A 22,347-nucleotide genomic window follows, 5' to 3' on the forward strand; every position below is an offset into this window, starting at 1 on the left:
ACCAGGAACCCGGGTGGGGTTTGGCAGGGCACAAAGCCAGGGGGCCAGCAGGCTCTGGCACTGGTGGCCAGTGGTGTTCCCCTCCTCTCTTACAGATGGCCACCACAGCAGTGACCCGTGGAGCTCCTCCAGTGGGATGAACCAGCCTGGCTATGGGGGAATGCTGGGCAACTCTTCCCACATCCCCCAATCCAGCAGCTACTGCAGCCTGCACCCCCACGACCGCTTGGTAAGGGAAAAAGGGGGGATAGAGGGGGGTGATGGGTGCTGGGCATCACATCCCAGTGACACCCTGGGCATGTCTGGAGGTGTGCTGCTAAAACAGTTTCCAACCATCGTGTGTTCCCAGCTCTGAGCTGGGGAAATCTCAGGGAATGTGGCCTGGAAAGCTGGGAGCTGAGAGTGGGAAGCCCCCAGGGCTGGATGTGGATGCTGAGATCCTGCCACAGCTTCACCCTCCCTGCAGTCCCACTGCAGATCCCCACCTCCCTACAGAACCTCTCCCAGTGGAACTGAGGGATGGAAAGGGGGGAAAAATATTGCCCAGAGTCCTGTTCCTTCAGGTGATGCTGCAGGACAAGGGTTGGGCTCATCCTGAGGATGCCTGCTCATCCTGAGGATGTCAGCCTGCCATCAGCTGGAGCTTTTTGGTGTTTCTAGTTGGTGGCACTCAGTCTCCTTTGCTGGAGATAACCATCAATTTGCTGCTCTATAAAAAAAAGAAAAAAAAGGAAGTTTGTTTTATTTTCTCCAGTACATCCTGATCCCTAGCAGGGGGAAGTCACTGGGACCGAGTCCATCTATTGTATTGGAAGAGAATAAAATAGGAATTAAACTTGATCTCAGCACAGTTTAGGGGATAATCTCCTAATATCGTGGCTGAAGTGATGGAACCCAGCATTATTTCTCCATAATCATTTCAGGTTTGTTTGGTTTGGTTTGGTTTTTAAGCCAGATTGAAAGGAATGAGCAGGCAGCCAAAGGGAAGTCGTTTGTCTCAAAATGGGTGAAATATTCCAAGCCCTGGTTTTTTACTCTCTGCCTTTACTTCCCCTTCTCAAAGACCATGAAAAAAAGCAGAGTAATGAGGAGTGCTGGGTTTCAGGGAGGAAAGAACCCATTGCTGGCAAGCCTTGAAGAACCATTTCTGAGGACTGAGGAGATTTAAAGTCACTCCTGCAAACTGGAAATTAATTTGCAAAACAAATCTCCAAAGTCTCCCATGTAACGAGGGGAGCACAGTGCTGGGTGATATTAATAGGGAGTCCAAAGCAAAAGGAATTGCCTCCAAAACTGCTTAATCATGTCCTTATAAAAGGCATAATTAAGGCACTAAGAAAACTTAACACTGCTCTGAAGTGACAAGCACGTAGAATTAAAATGGAGTGGAACTTTTAAAACCCAATTTAATCTAATTTGTTATCTACACTGATACTCATTTCTCACAGTTAGGTGGCTTTTTTGTGGCATCAGCTCAAAGGAGAGCTAGGAGAGCCTTCCTGAGCAAGTCAGCTCACCCTGGTTCTGAATTTCTTGGGTTTGTCACATGGAAAGGGGAGTTTTCTGAAGAGCTAAAATGGTTTTGCAGGGCTGATCCACCTAAATGCCACAGTGGTTTTTATGTTATTATATTGATCCTAAATTCCAGAGAGTCAGGACCACTGGTACCAGTCCAAGTTGCAGGTGCTTGGTGCTAATGATGTTCATGATAATGATTTTTTATGTATGTCTGTACTGGCAGAGCCTTCTCTAATTCAGGTACCAGAAGGGAGGCAGTGGTGCTTTAAATACTTCCCCCAGAGTTTCTGCAGGAGCATCAGGGAGAGTTCAGCACTTTGTGGTCAGCTCCTTGAGGAAAGTTTAAATAATTCCAGTTTGGTTCCCTGCAAATGTCCTTAACTTCTGGGTGACCTGGAGAGAAAATGCAGACAGCAAAAGGAGGAGAGAGAAAAGCTGTTGTTTATTCATTTGTCTTTTTTTTCTCAGGCATATCAAGGGTTTCCTAATTAGATGCCTGGAATACAGGGAACAGTTCTCCCCCAACCTCTCTTCAGATCCCATGCTTTTCCTGAAAATATTTGCCCAGAGTGCTTTGAGGGCTCCCCCTGAGAGATGAGAGAATCCCAGAGCAGCACTTTGATACGTGCCACGGAACAGCCACAGGAGATGGAGTCACTGCCTGCAGACCCTTGGCCCCAGAACTCAAGTTTTTTCCTGTTTTTTTCCCCATTGCCTGAGAAATCCCTTTCTCTGGGCCACTGGGTTGGGAGTCCCATTGGTTTGGGACTGCAGTCCTGGAGTGGTTCAGAATGAGTCAAAGCTTGAAACCATTATTCAGACTTTAGTCAGAGTTGATGGTCGTTTTTCCAGGGATAAAAAAAAATAGATTAGGGTGTTGTTGTTTACATTTTTTTGGAGATAACTTTCCAGTATTCAGTTACTTTGCACTTAATTACAAGAAATCCTTTGAAAGTAATGAAATAGTAGGAAGGAAGGGAAGGATGTTTTCAGCCAGCATCCCCGAGCCACCCCAGGAGTGCAGAGATGGTCATGTTCTGACCCATGTTTCACAGGAGGCTTTAATCCCAGCCTCAAAAACCTGGAGGTCTTCTGCAGGTCCTTTTAGGTGGGGACAAGGCTGTGACAGACACACAAGGGACATGGCCTGGGGTGTGTCTGCCCACAGTGACTTGTACTGATCAAGAAGAAATGAGTTCTGATTGCTTGATCCATCACATCTCTGATTGTCAGGGAGGGAAAATGGATCCAGTTGCTCACCTGGGCTGCCAGGGTGTTTCCTTATGGCACGGGCTGTGATCTCAGCTTTGCACAGAAATTGGGTTTGATGTCAAAAGCAATCTGGGGTTTCTACTCCTTCCCTCAGAAGGCATCTCCAGGCAGCAGCTGTCCCTCTCAAAAAGGTTTGCTTGATACATCACCTAACTTTCCTTTCTTAACTTCTTCTCATTACACCTCTGTCACCAGTTACGAGCCATCCAAGGTGGATATTGTCCATAGCAGAGAGGTGTAAGCTGTGTCTCCTCCAGAAGATGCCATTTTAGAGCAGAAAAAGATGCCCCTGGCTTTGTCTCAGGGCTGCGTTCTCTATTGACGCAGTATGGGGGCAGTGTGAGCACCCTTCTGCCTTCCGTGGTCTCAAGAGTCAAAATACTTTTTTTTTTATGATTTTATTTTATTTTTATTTATTTATTAATCTTTGTTTTGTGGTTTTTACCCCCCCAGAGCTACCCATCACACTCCTCAGCAGACATCAACTCCAGTCTTCCTCCGATGTCCACCTTCCACCGCAGTGGCACGAATCACTACAGCGCCTCTTCTTGCACCCCTCCTGCCAACGGGACAGACAGCATCATGGGTGAGTTGGGGATGGGTGCTGCTCCTCCAGCCTCTCCCCTTCCCTCTCCTCTCCTCTCCCAGCAGAGCACCCTGCTGGAGCCAAAGAGCTGGGATCCAGGTGGAGGGTGATTTGGTGGTGCCTCCATCCGCTTGCTGGTACATCCTTCATCCCTTCTGAGTGGTGCAGAAGGAGCAAGAATTCTGTGGCAATAAGGGTATTGCAGAAGGAGCAAGAATTTTGTGGCAAAAAGGGCATTATAGTGACCTTCACCTCCTTTGCTCATGTCTTTTACCACTGCTACTTCTTTTTATGAATTAAATATAATCACAGCACAGCCCTTTGCTTCAGAGTTAGGCTGGAAGGTGCTGCAGCAGCTCAGTGCCCCATCCCACTGGTTTGGAAGTTTGTTCTCTTTAGGGATTTAATCACCTGCAGGGCCATGTGAAGTGCTACTTCTGTATCACCCCCCTTTTTCCCTGCAGTTCTTGCCACATGGTGTGGGGGAAGCGTGGCCCTGCAAGGGACTCTCTGATGTCACCGAGTGTAAATGAAGAGCATACCTCTCTGCCCTTAAATATTTGGCAATACTCAGGAAATCAAAAAATATGGCTTTGCTGGTATCTCACGGAGCAAATAAAGCAAATTAAATAATTGGTAAATCAGGAACACATCGCTGGACACATGGTTTGGATTACACACAGGATTCTGCCTCGAACGGCTGCGAGCAGGACTAATGCAGTAAGAATGGAGGGTGGGTTCAGGCATTAACACATGGGCATCATCTTTGTCAAGGCCCCTGAACAAAGGAGAAACTAAATACAGGCTCTTCTTCATTTGTCACTGTCTGAGAAAAACGTATCCTGTTTCAGGAGAGCCTTTCTGTGCTCAATCTTCCCCTTCCATGGAGAGTTCTTCCTTTACACTTCTGTGTGCCACGGAGGAAAAGCACTCGAAAGAAGTTTAATAGCACCAAACTTAACTCAGCTGTCTGTCCACCAGGCATGCTGAAACCTTGCAGATAACATTTTGGGATGCAAAAACCCTCACAGAGGCTGGAAATGGGTGGGAGTGAAAATGCAGCCTCCTGCCCTTGTGCCTCTGGGAGAGAAAGCACCTAAATTCCCCATGGGAAAAAACATCATCCAGATTTTCAGCTGGATTCATCTCCTGAAAAATCCCCACGTGTGAATCAGAAGAGCAGCCATGAAAACAGGCAGGGTTTGGGGTTTTTTTTAGCAGCTCTAAATATTCAACAAGTTGGGCTGCAGCTGAACTGAGGGTTACCCAAGTATTTCTTGGATGCAAGTCCTGTTTTCCTCCTAAAGCCTGAAGTCTGGGCATTCTGATTTTCCTGAGCCAGCTGGGAGCCTCCATCCCAGGCCCTGGGAGAGGACACAGCAGTTTGGGATGAAGGGGACCTCTAAAAGTCATCTAACCCAACCCACTGAACGTCAGGAAGGAGCAAACCCTTCCAGGGAATTCCAGGAGTGCATTGGCAGTGGTTAATTTTATGCTGAAGGGTTGGCTTTTGATTTTCCAAGGGCCAAAGAGGTGCAGTGTTTAAAGAACCTGTTGTGGGTCTGTCAGCTCCTTCTGCTCCACGGATTAATCCCATTCCCTGCTTTCACTTCTCCTGACATGTTGTTTGTGTGACATCAGGCACTGGGACGTGCAGCTTTGCCAGGAGAAACATGATGTGCATTTCCCCTTTGAGGCACTGGTTTCACAGGAATTTTATTACCCCAGCAGCCACATAACACTGGGCTGTGTATTTTACAAGGTTCTTAAGCTTCCAGTTCCAGGAGGGTGCTGAACTGTCACACAGCAGAAGAAGAATGTGACTTTTATCCAGCAATGTCACTTCCTCATCATTTGAGGAGATGGGAATACTGAGATGCTGCAAGTTTTTCCACTCTCCCTAAGATAGAAACACAATTTCCAGGCTGCTGTTTCAGAAAGCTCTCTTCCATCAGAGCAGCAGGAGGTTGTAGGAGAAGTTAAACATATCAAAATCTGGCTGGAATTCTTTACTGGAAGGCTCCTTTCTATGGGTTACAACTCAGCTGCTTTGCTAGATATATAATTATACTCACTGCGATACAGATTCCTGGAAGTTTAAGTCAATAATCTGAAGATTTACACTCAGAATCCCAGCAGAAGGATGTGAAAAGGCTGCACTTCATCATCCCCTCCCTTGGCAGAATTGTTCTGTGCCGAAACATGCTGAGCAAGTTTGAGGAGATTAACAAGAACAATAAACACACCCCTCAAGCCACTTTGAATCAATCCATCAAAAGGTTGCAGCCTTTCACCAGGGCTTCAGCACATTTGTAGCCTGGGAGCAGCTCAGAAGTTGAAGTGACAGCTTCAGCAGTCCCCTCTCCCTGAGTTGTCTGGAATTTTCTCCAGCCTGCCAAAATTTGGCAGTGAAGCCATCTCCAGTGGGAAAGCCAAATCCAGGCTCCTGTGTTCTCAAATAATAAATACATTCAGACTTTAGGTTGAGGAAATCAAGACATGGGTAGGTAGATAAAAAGAGGGGGGGTCCATCTGGCTTAGCACTCAGTAGCTGCTCTGCTGAGATGGACTTCACTGACCTCTTTCCATCAGGTGTCCTCTTCCTCTTGCCTCAGCCAGCACTTGTGGAGTTAAGTGACTGAAAACTTCCCAGAAGCCTGGGTTTGGCTCCTTCATTCCCTTGAAGGTCACTGCAGAGATGTCTTAGAGGGACCTCAGTGCCCCTCCAGATTTCCTTGTGGTTGGTTTTTTGCAGAAGAACCTAAAAACATCTTTCCTTGTTACTGGTTGAAAGGAAGGAGTCAGAGAGTTGTAGTCAATGGGGCAGAATCTGGTTGGAGGTGTGTGACTAGTGGAGTCCCTCAGGGGTCGGTACCGGGACCGGTGTTGTTCAATATCTTCATCAACGACTTGGATGAGGGTATAGAATGTACCCTCAGCAAGTTTGCTGATGACACTAAGCTGGGAGGAGTGGCTGACACACCAGAAGGCTGTGCTGCCATTCAGAGAGACTTAGACAGGCTGGAGAGTTGGGCAGGGAGAAACATGATGAAATTCAACAAGGGGAAGTGTAGAGTTTTGCATTTGGGGAAGAACAACACGATGGCCCAGTATAGGTTGGGGGCTGACCTGCTGGAGAGCAGTGGAGGTGAAAGAGACCTGGGGGTCCTGGTTGACAAGAGGATGACCATGAGCCAGCAATGTGCCCTTGTGGCCAAGAAGGCCAATGGCATCCTGGGGTGCATTAGAAAGGGGGTGGTTAGTAGGTCAAGAGAGGTTCTCCTCCCCCTCTATTCTGCATTGGTGAGGCCGCACCTGGAGTATTGTGTCCAGTTCTGGGCCCCTCAGTTCAAGAAGGACAGGGAAGTGCTTGAAAGAGTCCAGCGCAGAGCTACTAAGATGATGAAGGGAGTGGAACATCTCCCTTATGAGGAAAGGCTGAGGGAGCTGGGTCTCTTTAGTTTGGAGAAAAGGAGACTGAGGGGTGACCTCATCAATGTTTTCAAACATGTAAGGGGTGAGTGTCAGGGAGATGGAGTTAGGCTCTTCTCAGTGGTGACCAGTGATAGGACAAGGGGTAATGGGTGTAAATTGGAGCACAGGAGGTTCAAGTTGAATATCCGGAAACATTTTTTTCCTGTAAGGGTGACAGAGCCCTGGAACAGGCTGCCCAGGGGGGTCGTGGAGTCTCCTTCACTGGAGACATTCAAAACCCACCTGGACACGTTCCTATGCGAGGTACTCTAGGTGGCCCTGCTCTGGCAGGGGGGGTTGGACTAGATGATCTTTCGAGGTCCCTTCCAACCCCAAGGATTCTATGATTCTATGATGATTCAGACCCAGAGCTCATCTCTGCCATGGTCCTCTCTCCAGGAAAGATTCTAAGGACTTTCTTGGGAGGAATATAAAGACAAAGCAACCACAGAGGATATTTTCCCATGTCTTTGGGTTTAAGCAGCCTGTGCCATGCCCCATCACTGCTGTGGTCCCTTTTCCAAGCAGGAGAATCCACATCTTCCATCCTCTAAAGGAACCACTCTCTGCTCTTCCTGACTTCTTTTCCAGAGGCATTGCTGCTCTTTCTTGATGGACTTCCAGATCTTTGCTCCCTACTCAAAATACAGTTGTGCCATGGATCCCTGGAAGGACATAAGGAGCTCCTGGCTTGTCTTCCCTCTTTTCCCAGTCTTTGCTCATTGTTGGGGTTTCTTTGGGGCAGTGAGGAGCTGATTTTGCTGCTTAACCATCAGCTCAGGTTCTCTCTCTAGCTGTAGGTTTTGTCCTCTGTCTGGACAGCTGTTAGGTAATGGAGATTTTGTGTATTTATGGCATGAGGCTCTTTTTTTTTTCCCTCATTATTTGCTGCCTGCTGGGTTTTATATACATATGGCATTTATTGCTCTGCACGTTCATGTTATGGGAGCTGCTCTTTACACAGAACTTTATATTTTCTTTTCCTGACCCAGGATCTTGCCAAACATCCCAACCTCAGTGTATAGCACATCTCCTCCTAGGCCAGGGCTGAGGATGTTGAGCAGTACAGATCTGCACAACTGGGAATTTGCTGTAATTCTCCTCCTGTATAAAGCTAATTATTAATTCCTGCTGGAGTACTTTTGCTCTTTAATCACTTCTTAATCTGCAAGAATATCCTCACTCCCCTGTTACCTTACCACACTTTATAGAAACTCAGCATCATTTTGGGTGGAAAACACCTTTAAAATTATCAAGTCCAACCGTGAACCCAGCACTGCCAAGGCCACCACTTTGGACTTCAGCAAGGCCTTTGACACCGTCTCCCCTAGGATTCTCCTGGAAAAGCTGTCAGGCCATGGCTCAGCCAGGAGCACTCTGTGCTGGGTTAGGAACTGGCTGGAGGGCCGGGCCCAGAGAGTGGTGCTGAACGGGGCTGCATCAAAATGGCGGCCGGTCACTAGTGGTGTCCCCCAGGGATCAGTGTTGGGCCCAGTGCTGTTTAATATCTTGAGGGAGGATTTAGAGGAGGGCATTGAGTCCATCCTCAGCAAATTCCCAGCTGACACTAAGCTGGGGGGAAGTGTGGATCAGCTGGAAGGCAGGAGGGCTCTGCAGAGGGACCTGGAGAGACCGGAGAGTTGGGCTGATCCCAAGGGGATGAGGTTGAAGATTCCAAGGGCCGGGTCCTGCACTTTGGCCACAAGAAGCCCCTGGGGAGCTCCAGGCTGGGAGCTGAAGCTGAAGAGGAGGCAGCAGTGTGGCCAGGTGGCCAAGAAGGCCAATGGCATCCTGGGCTGGCTGAGGAAGAGCGTGGCCAGCAGGTCCAGGGAAGGGATTCTGCCCCTGTACTCAGCCCTGGGGAGGCCACAGCTTGAGTCCTGGGTCCAGTTCTGGGCCCCTCAGCAAGTCCCTCAGGAAGGAGCTTGAGGTGCTGGAGCAGGTGCAGAGAAGAGCAAGGAGGCTGGGAAGGGATCCAGCAGAATTCCTGGGAGGAAGGAAGGGCTGAGGGAGCTGGGGGTGTTGAGGCTGGAGAAGAGGAGGCTCAGGGGAGACCTCATCACTCTCTGCAACTCCCTGAAAGGAGGTTGGAGCCAGGGGGGGGTTGGGCTCTTTTCCCAGGCAACTCTCAGCAAGACAAGAGGGCACAAAGGGTCTCAAGTTGTGCCAGGGGAGGTTTAGGTTGGAGCTGAGAAAGAATTTCTTTCTGGAGAGGGTGATCAGCCCTTGGAATGGGCTGCCCAGGGAAGTAGTGGATTCTCCGTGTCTGGAGATCTTTCCAAAGAGCCTGGATGTGGCACTGAGTGCCATGGGCTGGGAACCACGGGGGGAGTGGATCAAGGGTTGGACTTGATGAGCTCTGAGCTCCCTTCCAACCCAGCCAATTCTATGATTCTATGATAAGTTTAGGGGCTGTAGGAGCCTTCAGGAGGTGGCTTTTGGAGAACAAATCTGTTCTGCTCACTGCACCTTCTGCACTGATGGGCTCAGCATGGTTTTGAAAGAAATTAGGTTTGCATGACATGTTTTCCTCCACAAAAAGTGCTGTTGGCTGTGTGATGGGGCATTATTTATCACAGCTGCTTTCTTACCTTTCCTAGGAGACAAGATCTAAAATCTGGTGGCTCTTAAATTCACAGAATTTATTTTCAGTATTGATTTTTTTAGTATTTTTTTACCTTCTAGGTTGGTCCAAGCAGTCAGTTTCACACTGCAATTAGAAGCTGGACAGCTTTGAGTTTCTTGGGAGCTCTTAGAAACATCATTTGGTTCTTCTTTATTTCTTTTAATTGATTTATTTTAAAGCTTTTACACTGACACTGCTCTTGGAGCTGATTTTTTTCTGACTAATCCTTTGTAAAACATCATCTGTCCCATGGCAAGGCAGATGAATATAATCCCTATAGCATTTCTTATGCTCCCCCTTTTTTTTCCTTGAATTCTCCAGTTACTACCAGCTACTTATTGTGCCTATTTCTGATGAAAAAGCTTTCAATAATGGCTTTTGAAGTTGTTGAAATTGCTCTTAAGGTTTTTATATCACTTGGATTCAAGACTTGCCTGAGATCCCCCATCTTGCTCAAGCTGTACAACCTGTGGTTGTCTTCCAAATAATGAAGGGAAGTGGAAGAACATTTCTTGCATGTGATGGAAGCTTTTTATTTAGGTAGAATCCATATCTGTTCTGCATTCTACTTTTTAAAATTTATTGCTTTTTAGAAAACCACTTGAGGATTGGTTGTACCCAAAGGTGCCAGGATGCTGCTTTAGGCAGCCTGAGCCCCTACCCTGCTGATCCTGAAGCAGATCCATGGACCCCTTGGCAGTGCTGGGTTACCAGTTGGATTTGATGATCTTCAAGAGCTTTTCCAACCAAACCAATCCCACGATTCTCAGATCTTCCTGAGTTCCTTCAGCCAGGTTTTGGCACTGGCCCCACACGTTACCTTGCAAATTCCCCTGCCAGGAAGATTTATGGGGCTGCTGGAGGAACCCTGGCTGTGGATTTCATCAGATTACTCCTGGTGCAGGGTGACAAATGTGATGCCAGCTGGGCTGGGCTGCAATCCTTCTTCCCTGCTTCTTCTTCCTTAATCCCTGGCCCAGCCTAGTCTGAACAATTCTTGCTTTTCACATCCATTTTATTCCATTCTGGGTGCTGTTCTGGACACCCAAGCTTTTTCAGAGCTCATCCTGTCCTTGCTCAGCCTTTGAAAACATTTCCAGAAGATGTCTGCTTATGTTTATCCTGGTCTTCCATGCAGATGGTGCTCCAGTTCCCTCCTTTTGCTCGTTTTGTCCTGGAAAACCCAAACCCAGCACCTTGGAAGTGCCCATGTGTCCTCTCCTTCCACCCCAGGGGTTTGCAGCCTGCAGCTCAGATCCAGCCCCAGCTGGGCCTGGTGCTCAGTAGCCACCAATGGGTGATGTTCAGTGCATTTTAAATCTGTTTGTATGGTTGGTCTTAAAGCAACAAGTCACCTCAGCTGACTGGACATCACTGAGGAAAAAAAAAAACCCAAAACCAACCCTTTTTTAATGGGTGGCTTTCAGTTTTGGTGTGGAGAAATCAGCAAATAACGATGGGAATTTGCTCTTCGAGCATCCCTGTCCCAGAGAAGTTGCCTCTTCCCTGCAAAAGGTCACTTTGCACGCTGCTGAGCCTCTCCTGGTATGTTTTCCAGGCCTAGCACAGTTCATTTGTCTTCAAAGTCTTGCAGGAAAAAAATTTAATATTCAGTGGATCTGAAGAATTCCTTTGTTCTTGAGCAGTAACTGAGGGAAGACGTGGTCAGGTTTCTGAGAGCACGTGGAGCAAGCCTGTGGTCCCTGCCTTTGCTTCTCCCCCAGGACCAGTACAGCTCATCTCATTAGGAGTAAGCAACCCTCAGACAGACAAATGGAGGACTTCATTTTACCATAATGCAGTTAGAGTCACTTAGAAAAAGGGAAAAACAATGCAGGATTTCCATTTGGATTCACCCTTCACTTGAGAGCGAAGGAAACTGGATTTCTGGACATCTGCCTGGTGTCATTCAAGTTGCAACCCTTAAGATGGTGATTTACAACGTGGAATTACTCTGATGAGTTGGATCTCTAGCTGACACTGCCTGCTCCAGCTGTCTTCACATTTCTTTCTCTAGTTTTCTTTATACATCTTGAGGCTGAACATCAGACTGAGCTGAGATCACAAAGAAGCTGCCCCTGGCTCTTTAAATCTGCAATAAGAAAAGTTTAACTGAGAAAAAGGAGGGGAAAAGGAGCTGGCAAAGATGTGCTGGCAGACCACACTGCCTGAGGTTGTAGAGAAGTGGAGACAGTAGGAAGAGAAATGTTTTCAGGGCAAGGTAGGAGCTGGGTGACAGGAAATCCCTTGGAGCAAGGAATTCCCAGAGTTTGGATGTCCTGGCTGCTGCCATGGAGCTGCAGCACTCTCAGCTCATCTACTTGGAGTGCTGGCTGTGTAAAATTAATTATTAATTGACTTTAGGGACACCAAGAGCCTCAATGAAAGAGCTGTAGAATGGCTCTGCCCCTTCTCCTCACCATGCCCTGAGTGTTTAACTGAATCATACCAGGGTGAAACTCAAAGGAGGCTTTTTAGTATTATTTTTAAGGGCCAAAAACATGCCTCTGTTTGCACTTTGTGTCAGCAGTTTGGTCCCTGACTCCCTTTTCCACGGGATGGTCCTAGTTCTGGATCCCATATCCTCATGGGGCAAAGCCTGCAAGGAGCTTAGGGGGAGATGAAGGGGCTGGAGGCATTCAAACCCCTTTACATATGGGATCCTTATATCCCAAACATTAATCTGGGGTTTTCTGGGGGGTTGTTGTTTCATATTTTCTGACTATAGGGTGCTTGGAGATGACAGCAGTTGCTAAATGGCCATAGAGATGCTGAAACCAGTGGGATCTTTCCTCCTGATTTTTATTTCCTGCTGTTTCTCCTGTAAGGGAGAAGTTTTTAATCCTCTCACCTGAGCATTAGGAACCAGTAACCTGCTGCACCAGAGTTTTTCTTGCCCTAAATTTCTTCTACAAAAGCTGCAAATCCATCCTCATCTGAGAGATGGTGAAAAAAACCATGTCAGGGAGTGCTGGTGAAATGTTCACGTGAAGCCAAAAGGGACATTTGGAAAAACCCATGTGGGATTTAATCACATCTTTAAAGCATCCATTGAGAAGCCTACAAAGGACCAGGGGTAGAGGGTGAATGAGGAGCAAATGAAATAGTGGGTAGCTGCTTGTTAACAGCACTTTGTCCTCCCTGGCAGAGAGGGAGGCTGGAGCCTGGAATTAGGGACCATTCCCAGGGATAGGGCTGCTCGGGCTGAGCAGGCTGAGCCCTGGCATTCCCAGTGTTCCTGGGTGATAATTTCTGACAGTTTCTGTGTGAGATTTTTGGATCTCACAGTTTCTGTGTGATAAATGAAGGTTTTGAAGAAGAAAAACCTTGTTAGAGTGGGTTTGCCTTTGGGTGGGCTGTGGCTCTGGGTGCAGGGGGATAGCAGCAGCAGCCCTTCCAAGCTGTGCACTTGCACTTTTCCATACTTTTCAGCATCTTCTGCAATCAGAAACCTTTTGTTCAGCAAAAAGTAAACCATTCTGGCCAAGTCCTGTCAAAATGCCACCTATTTTTTTAATAAAAAACCCCAGCACGTCAAGTTTGGGTTTTGCCTGCAAAACCAGCGCGCGAACGTGTTTGAGAGCTACCTTAGCAAACAGATTAATGGTAATTAAAGATTAATTTTGTAACATTAGCATCAAAAGGCAATTAAATTAGGAGTAAGTGGACCAGGAATAGAAATCTGTGACGTCTCCCTGTGTGTTTTTTGACACGGAATCTTTTGTTTTTCAGCAAACAGAGGAAGCGGGGCAGCGGGCAGCTCGCAGACTGGTGATGCGCTGGGGAAAGCACTCGCCTCTGTAAGGAAATATTTACTTTGGAATACACATTGCCCATTTGCCAAGGGGGAACTTGAATCAGAATTGGAGGACCTGGAGTTTGAGAAGATGAGCAGCAAAGAGGAGAGATGTGGGCTTCCGAGGTCACGAGGTGTGGTCTTCCACGTCCCCCGTGGAGACGCTGCCAACCAGATTGAGCAGTCGGTGCAAAAATGGTGTTTCCAAAGTTTTAGACCTAATTTTATGGTAGAATAGACAGAAAAAGAGGGGGAGCCTTGGTCTTGGTGACTTTGTCACACACTGCCTGTCCTAGGGTGAGGGAGGGCTGACCAGAACCCAGGGCTGGATGACTTCTACACTCCCAAGCCATCCAGAACCTGGATTCCTTTTGACTTTCCCTTTAGCTTTTCTATTTTTCATGGCAGTTTCCACCTATTCAGTTGCTGTGGTTGCTGTTTCAAGTCAGCAGTTCCCACCTCCTGCCCAGCTAGCTGGGGCACAGCACTTTCCCAGCTCCAAGGACTTTTCCAGCCCCAGCTCTGGCTGCAGGAGGGGTTGGCACAGGCTGACTTTTAACAAGGACCACAATCATTATTTTCTGGGCAGAGTGGGTTCCATTGAGTTCTCATGAGAGTTAATTTTTTTATATATATATATTTTTTCTTGCCAAAAGTCCAACTCCAGTTTGCCTGAAATAATTAACTGATACAGTACAGAATCCACTTTGAAGTGGGGCCCTGACAAATGGCACGAGTGGGGAGCAGGGTGCCCAAGGGTGCTGGCACCCAGGCACACGGGGAGTTTCTCCCTGGAGCAGTAGATGAGGAGTTGGAGTTTGCTGCTGCAGCTTCCCTGCTGTGCCAGGGTTTACTGTGCTCTGCTCCCTTTGCTTGATTTTGGCTGTTAAGGGATTTCAGCCTAACAAAAAAACAAACAAAAAAAAGCCATTTTCAGGCGTGCTTTAAGCCCTTGTTCATTGAGACTGATTTGTAAAGTAGGTGATGCAATGAAAATGTGTCTATTGACTGTAGCAGGTCTGTGGGGCAATCAGAAACCATAGGTTAATGGGTTAGTGTCTGCTCCCATCCAGGGGGGTCTGTTGTCTAGCTTCCTGCATCTAATTGTCTTGATAAAAATATTAATATTTGATTAAGAGGCTTTTTTAACCTGTCCTGCTTTCATTGCAATGAACTGAATGCATAAGAATTCCATATTTCTTTCTGCATCAGTTTGTGATGGCTTTAGATTAATTCTGTATCATCTTTTAAAGATCTATTCTCCAGATCACACCAACAACAGCTTTTCATCAAATCCTTCAACTCCTGTTGGTTCTCCCCCTTCTCTCTCAGGTATTGTTGTTACAATTCTATTTTACTGAACGTTTCAACCTCATTTTTTTGGTAGGAGATGCCAAGCTGAGCTCCTCCAGTCCCGGGGGTGAGCTGGGCACCCCGGCTGGTCCCGTGGTGGGATGAGCAGGGAAGTCTCCTACACACTGGATTTCCAGGGTGGAGAGAAGGTGTTTGCAGCTCTCAGGGAGATGCTGGGGGTTTGCACATCCTTAGTGTGGCTTCCCCCCCCTGTGCCCTTGGGCAGAGCTTGTCCCTGGGATGTGGGCACCAGGCAGGGACACCCAAGGCTCTTGGGACAAACTGAGCCCCTGGGAATCCCCCTGATTCGTTTTATACTTTGGAATAACTTCACCCAGAGCCACTTTACTAATAAAACAGAAAAGAGCCAGAGGCCCAGGGTAGTTCTCATGAGCATCAGGTGCTTTAAGTGGTTACCTGAATGTAACCTTAGGGTGGTTTCCCCCCCCCTGTGCCCTTGGGCAGAGCTTGTCCCTGGGATGTGGGCACCACAGGGACACCCAAGCCTCCTGGGAGAAACTGAGCCCCTGGGAATCCCCCTGATTCATTTTATACTTTGGAATAACTTCACCCAGAGCCACTTTACTACTAAAAGAAAAAAGAGCCAGAGGCCCAGGGTAGTTCTCATGAGCATCAGGTGCTTTAAGTGGTTACCTGAATGTAACCTTAGGGTGGCTTCCCCTCTCCGTACTCTTGGGCAGAGCTTGTCCCTGGGATGTGGGCACCAGGCAGGGACACCCAAGGCTCTTGGGAGAAACTGAGCCCCTGGGATCCCCCTGATTTGTTTTATACTTTGGAATAACTTCACCCAGAGCCACTTTACTAATAAAACAGAAAAGAGCCAGAGGCCCAGGGTAGTTCTCATGAGCATCAGGTGCTTTAAGTGGTTACCTGAATGTAGTTCCAGTTTCCCAAACCTGAAGGGTTTTTGGCTAGGAGGGTGTCAGGCTTCATCTCCCACACTAACACTTTGGAGAAGGCCTCTTAGATTCCCATCTCCTCTTTGAGACCAGGTCTTTATTCCACCTAACCAAAGACCTTGGTGTCTTCCTCTTTGTGCATGAGTCCTGGATCCTGTTGACCTCTCTGGGAATCCTAAATGCCAGCGTGTTTCCATCGGGCAGGTGTGATCCACACCTTGTTTGCCATGGGGTGTGGGGACCAGGGAGCTCCTGGGCACCTGAGCCTTTAAAAGGGAGAGACACAGAGCTAAGAGTGGTGACAAGAGCCTTTTGGGAAGAGGGATGGAGGGAAGCTTGTTCTAGCTGGCAGGTTCTGCAGACCCAGGTCCTGGAGGAGGGTTGGGAGGGCACCACATCCACCTAAAGGATCACCTAACACTGGGATGCCATCCAGTCACCAAATGTCCCCAGAAAACCACCCCTAGCAAGGGACAGAGCACCTCCTGGCTTGTTGTAGCATGGGGGAGTCCCACACCTCCAAAAATGCCTTTCTGCTCTTATTTTCCTGGAATCCCCCCCAGGGACATCACCCCCAGCACTGGGGCTGCCAAGTGAGGTCCTGCCCTCCTTCCCCATGGAAGGGGCTGAACCAAAGAGCAAATCCCTCCCTGATAGGAGCTGTGTTGCTTTTTGCAGGCTCTCCTGGGTAAACAGGGAGAGTTGAGGCTCCAAATAAATAAAAATAAGGAGTATAAGTGCATCCAAATAAGTAGCAGTTGCTTTTCAGTGCTCCATTTTGTAGCAAAACCTCAGCTAAAAGCTCTCTGGGGCCCAGAAAAGGCAAGGTTTAAGTTTTAATTACAGCCAACATAATTTTAACTTTTAGGAGAAAAAAATAATTAACTGTGAGAGCCTGAAATTAAAAATTGCCATGAGTTCACCCTGGGCTGTCTCAGTCCAAGCAAATGCCCCTCGACAGGGAGCTGAAGATTAAAGTCCTGATATTTCCACCTCCAGTTCTTAACCCTGTTTTCTGAGATCATTCAGGAGATCACTCCCAGCAAAGAGCATTCTGAATGGTCTAAGCATTGTGCTTTATATATAAAAATAAAAGCTCTTGGGGAAAAAGACTTGGGATAAAAAAAAAAATACTTCTTCCACCACGTTTGCCTCTTTCACATGGGAATTTTTTTTCCTTAGAAAGTGCTGCCCAGGAGCCCTTTTCTTCCTGCAGCTTCAGGCAGAGATTTTGAGCAGTGGATAGAAAGCAGAAGGTTTTTGCTCAGCCCCTTGGAGGGTCAAACCAAATAATCTGCCCTCAGAGAGCACCAACCTTATCAGCCTCTCCCTGAATGTGGTGTGCAGTGCTTTTCCTGACATTTTTTTTTTTTATTTTTGCTCAGATTTTGCAACCTGGCTGATGGGGTGATGTCATGGGTGGCCCTGAGCATGTCTGGAAGCAAGGCCAGGAGAATGGGCTGGGCTGTGCTGGGCTCACACAGGGCTCTGCTTCTCCTTCCACCACGGAGACCTTGCCTTCTCCCAGAGCTCTGGCAGCTCCAGCTGCTGGCTGGCTGGCTGAATAAATGAATGAATGCAGCCCTCTATGCAGAGGAGCAGCCCTGGGGAACTTTGTGGCCTGCATCTACGTGCTTTGCTACAAAAAAAAAATCCCTTTTTTTTCTTTTTTTAATTATTTTTTCATCGGTGTGTACTTTGGAAGTTCTCCATATGTCTGCTCTATAGCCTATCTGGAATATGGCATTTACATGTCTACAAAACTGTCCAAATAAGAAAAAAAAAAAAAGTTTGAAAGCCATTTTTGTTTGCACAGTTCTAATGGTAATTCCAATTTTACTATTAGCAGGCACAGCTGTTTGGTCTAGAAATGGAGGTCAAGCGTCATCATCTCCCAATTATGAAGGTCCCTTACACTCTTTGGTATGTTTTGATTAGTGACCTCCTCTGCCTCAGTATTTTACTTGCTGTTCTTTCCATTTCTCATCCATTCTCCTCACACAGGTTTTCATTTCCTTAGTGACCGCTCGGACTCGAGTTTCCCACCTCTAAATCCGTCCCATGCTCTGGATTTGTGATGTGCTTGGGGATGGTGCTGCTGGACTGGAGTTGAAATCTTTGGAAAAGGGGAGCAAGGAGCACAGAAAGAGGGGAGGATGAGTAGGCAGATGGAATGGATTGAGGAGAAAATGGGAGTAGAAAGCCACGGTGGCCACCACGCAGGATGGAGTGGCCACCACGCAGGATGGAGTGGCCACCACAAAGGATGGAGCAGCCACCAGGAATCCTCTCCTTGGGGAAAACTGGTGGCAGAGCTTGCTGGGCTGGTCCCAAAAACGTGGGTGGCAGAGGGGGTTAAAGGGAGTAAGAGTTGGAGCTGGGCAACACCACCTTAGGACAGAGAAGAAATGTGGAGAGTTTGATGTCTTGCTCTTCTCTGTTGGTTGTTGGGCTTGGCTGGAAGTCCAGGAGGGGTTCAAGATCAGTGTGAAACACCTGAGTTACTTTTGGGTGGAAAATAAACACTGCTAGAACTTAAAAGCTGCCTTTAAAAAAAAAAAAAAAAGGCAATCAGAGAATTCCCAAGTTGAACCCCCCAGTGCAGGGTGATGCTGTGGTCCCCTTGGTTAGAAAGTAGCTGGAGTCAGGGCTCAGCATGGAGTGGGTTTTCCACCCTGATACAGAAATCCTTCTTAGGACTGACTGTGACATTTTCTAGGCTGTCTTCTGGAGGCTTTTTAATAACGTTGGTTTGTGGATGGGTTGGTTAAGAGCTTTGCTGCAGAGCTCTGTAAGTGATGCTGAATTATTTTTGGCTTCCCCCTTTATCAAAGAGCAAAGGCTGGAGGTGGCCAGGTCTGCACGTGCCTTCTGTGGGGACAGCTGGGGACAGCAGTGGGGCTGGGGGAGCAGGGCAGGGGGGTTTCTGCAGGCAGTGGGTTGTTCCCAGACCATGGCACCGGGGATGGGTCCCTCTTGAGGAGCAGGCTGAAGATTTTAGGTTGTTGAAGCCCCTGGCATCTCCTTGGGGCTGGACACCTCAGAGGCTGGTTTTTGGCTAAGCAGGAGTGCAGTGTTGGGACTGATTAACTGGGGAATGCAGTGATTGGGGCCTTGAAGACCCTCCCAGGGGCTGGGATGAATTTTAGGATGGTTGGAAGGAGTGGGAGGCAAGGATCCATCCTTCCTAGGTGCTTGGTTGGAGGGACCCCAAGGACGTTGCAGCTGAGGGAGGTGGCCCTGGGACCATTGGTGCCACAGTGCTCACTTAGGGGAGAGAACTTATTGCTGCTTTACCAGTGATAAAAAGTGGTTTCAGGATGAATATCCATAGGGAAAAATCCATCTGGCTGTAAGGGACTGTAGGACATGGTAGTTTCTCTTTCTCTCTTTGTGTGTGATCCTGGAATCAGATGGGGGGGAGGAAAATCCCGGTCAGAGTTTGATGACAATATTTGTTTCTTTACTTCTACTTCTTTTTTTTTTTATTATTATTATTATTTTTATTATTATTATTTTTATTTTTTAAGTATCACTAAAACTTTTCAAAGACATAAGAGGGCAACATATGTACTGTAATGATTATGTTCATGAGGAATCATTGAACCTGTTTTGCCCATGAAAATCAAAGCTGTACTCGTGTTAACCATGCTCTCTCCTTCCCCGCAACACTGCTCCAAACATTGCCCTAGGGAAACAAAACCATTCTTTTCACCAGAAAAAAAAGAAATATATATATATATATATTTAAAAAAAAAATTAGTAAGACTTTTTAAAAAAAGCCAAAACCAACCAATAAATAATAAAAAAAAAAAAGCACCAAGGGGTGTAGAAGGAAGGAGCGGCCGCCAGTGCCCCCGGTGCCGGGCAGCCCTTCCCTCCTGCTGATGCTCTTCCCATTCTTTCCCTCTCCTGCCCGCAGCAGAGCCGGATCGAGGATCGCCTGGAGAGGTTGGACGACGCCATCCACGTCCTCCGCAACCACGCGGTGGGCCCGGCCACCGCCATGCCCGGGGGCCACGCCGACATGCACGGCTTGATAGGTCCTTCCCACAACGGGGCCATGGCCGGCCTGGGCTCCGGATACGGCACCGGCCTGCTCTCCGCCAACAGGCACTCGCTCATGGTAAGCTGGGGACACCACGGGTGACAGCTTTGGGTGACAGCTTCGGGTGACAGCCTCAGGGTTGGGGGGTGGCTCCACAGGGGACCTGCCGGGAGGGTTTGATGGCACCGGGTGTTGTCCGGCGCGCCCATCGGTGCTGGTTGCTCTGGCCCCAGTCCTCGGCGCTGCTTGTGTCATCTTTGTCAACTGGTGTAGCCTTTGTTACCTGGTGTTGCCTTTGTCTCCTGGCGTGGCCTTTGTCACCTGGCGTTGCCTTTGTCACCTGGCATGGCCTTTGTCACCTGGCAGCAGGAGAAGGAGGAATTAGGGCTCTGCCTTTCTGTCACTGTGTTAGTGGCACCGCTTTAACCTCCCGCACACACACAGGTGCAGGGGACGCGTGATTTATTAAATAATACTTTGATTTTGGAGTTCTGGGTGAACATAAAGTCACAGCCTCTCCCTCCCCATGTCCTGAATTGCTTTATTTTTATTTTTTTTTCCTGGTTTTTTTGCATTGGGTTAAGGAGAACGTTGTGTTTCGCTGCGTGCTCGGGAAGCTGCGTGCGGGGCTTCGCGTCAGGTCTGGCTCCGGCTGTAAGGAGTGGGCGGTAAATCCTGTCCTGGTTTTAAACACATGGGGAGGTTTGGGGGAGGAAAGGAGCTCCAAGTTGGAGCTGCCTCTGCTCACCCTGGCCTGTGTTTCACTCTGGGTTCCGTGACCCTTCTCTAATGTGAAATAACTTCGAAGCCTGACTGACAAACCCTCCTCGGGCTGCTGCTGGGGTTTTGGCTGCCCCCTGTCTCTCTCTGCTGCCTGGGAAAGGGACGTGGCACAAAAAACTTTAGGATGGGGGCTGGGATTGCCTGAGATGCTCTGCCCAGGTCTCCAGGACTCTCTGCAGAGCTGATGTTTTGCAGTTGCTTTCTCTCCTGCAAAGGAGCAGCGTGGCTCTGCGAAAAAGAAACCCCTCGAATGCATCCGAGGCTGCAGAAATCCTAAAGAAATCCTGGTGGGAAAGCCAGAGTCCTGGAGGAGCTGGGGAGCAGCAGCTCTTGGGTGGGAAGCTGCAAAGTTGTGCCCGTGCAGAGCCCAGCTTGGTCAGGGCAAAGGAAAAGGCGTTTGGGTCGATGCTTCCAAATTTTATTCCAGAAATAGAGTCGCTTGCTCCCAGAGGAAGGGCCCGAGGAGTTATCTGGCACTAATTGCTGATGGTTCAAGCTCTTTAGATTAATTAAGACCAGGGAAAAACATGTGGAAAGAGCAAAGGACCTGACAGATCCACGGCCAGTTTGCTGCTGCCCGGTGCTGGGGAGGGGGGGACTGGGCTTGATCCTCCGCTCATCCCACACGCAGAGGGGAAGGCAGGGCAGATGAAAAGGAAGAATTTCAATTAATCACAGAAATATAGGGTTGTGAGCGTGCTAGAGTCACGTGGAGGTTTCTCCACAGTGTGCTAGAAGCCCTAAAACCAAGACCCAAACCCGCTTGGATTTAGCAGGCATGTGAGAAAGGAGAGCAGGGCATCTGGAGTGGCAGGATCAGCCTCGAGGATGTATTTCCATATACATAAATGTGCCTGGGCCTTCCCTGTCTTCTGGTTTGGTTTTCCTAACAAACAAAGCCCCCAAAAAAGTGTAGTGGAATTAGGAGGAGTCTGGGGACAAACAGCAGGAATGATTGCAAGCATGGAAGGATTTTCCTGTGAAGGGAGGTTGAACAGATTGTGGGGATTGTGTGTGGAGAGGAGATGAATAAGAGGAGACATAATAGAGGTGCACAGAATAATGGACAGCATAGAGAAGGTAAATCTAGTTCTCCTATTCATCCTGCCTTATAATTAAAGAACAAGGGGACATTCAGTGAACCTGAGCAAAAGAAATACTTTTTATTCATCTCACAATGACCTGTGAAATTCATTGCTCCAAGATGTAATCAAGGCCAAATGTTCAGAAGCATTCCAAATAGGATTAGACATCATATGGAAAATGCAAACATTTAAAGTTTTATTTGACAGGATTCAAGCAGGATTCCTTCTTCTTTTTTTTTATTTTTTTGGTCCCAAGGGAAGAAAAAAAAAAATTAAAGAAAGAAAGAAAGGAAAACTTTGATGCCCGGGTCTGAGGCAACTGCAAAGGGAAGGAAGGAGCTTCTTCTGGTGGCCAATTATTTGCTAATTACCACATCCTCAGTCTGGGGATGCCCAGCTACGCTCTGTCATGATAGCTGGGGAGGTGATTATAAAATAATTAGCTTCCAGAGGTATTGAGAGAGGGGGTTTATTCAGCAGGGCTGTTTCTGAGCCCTGCCTGGTGCTGGGGGAGGTTCTTCTGGCTGGACCCAGCTTTATGCCCACTCTTTGTCCCACCTCTGAGGACAAGGGTTTGTGTCTGAACTTTAGCACTGACCACCATCCAAACTGGTGCTTTGCCATCTTGGCTGGAAATTAAACATCCCAGCTGCCTCCTGCAAGAAAAATTCTGCTTTTCAGCTCTCCTTACCCAGCTCACCTTGACCTTTTTCCAGTACTGATGCTAAACCCAGCTTCTGTTGCTTCAGGTTCTTAAAATGTAACATCAGCTGGTCACATTAAACACCTGAGAAAGGAAAATGAGGAGGGTTTTTTTTGTTTATTATTTAATTGGGGTGGCTTTGTGACAGGTTCAGCTCCTCGTTAAATTAGATGTTAATAAAAG

At 47.8% G+C, this 22,347-nt stretch overlaps 1 protein-coding gene across 11 annotated transcripts in view; it reads left to right on the forward strand.

The window, feature by feature from the left end:
* The window catches only part of TCF4 (transcription factor 4), a 223,918-nt gene that overhangs the window by 182,858 nt on the left and 18,713 nt on the right, over window positions 1–22,347 (forward strand). For 7 of the 11 annotated variants that reach the window (XM_030467039.1, XM_030467040.1, XM_030467042.1 and 4 more), the window contains 6 exons: window positions 96–229; window positions 3,244–3,376; window positions 13,209–13,276; window positions 14,526–14,604; window positions 17,392–17,468; window positions 19,468–19,671. In XM_030467039.1, the coding sequence (XP_030322899.1) occupies window positions 96–229; window positions 3,244–3,376; window positions 13,209–13,276; window positions 14,526–14,604; window positions 17,392–17,468; window positions 19,468–19,671 (695 nt within the window). The remainder of the gene's footprint in view (window positions 1–95; window positions 230–3,243; window positions 3,377–13,208; window positions 13,277–14,525; window positions 14,605–17,391; window positions 17,469–19,467; window positions 19,672–22,347) is intronic. The other 4 variants (XM_030467041.1, XM_030467043.1, XM_030467048.1 and 1 more) reach the window with 1 other exon arrangement.

Source organism: Calypte anna, chromosome Z (genome assembly GCF_003957555.1).
Source record: "Calypte anna isolate BGI_N300 chromosome Z, bCalAnn1_v1.p, whole genome shotgun sequence".
In the NCBI taxonomy this organism is placed as follows: Eukaryota; Metazoa; Chordata; class Aves; order Apodiformes; family Trochilidae; genus Calypte; species Calypte anna.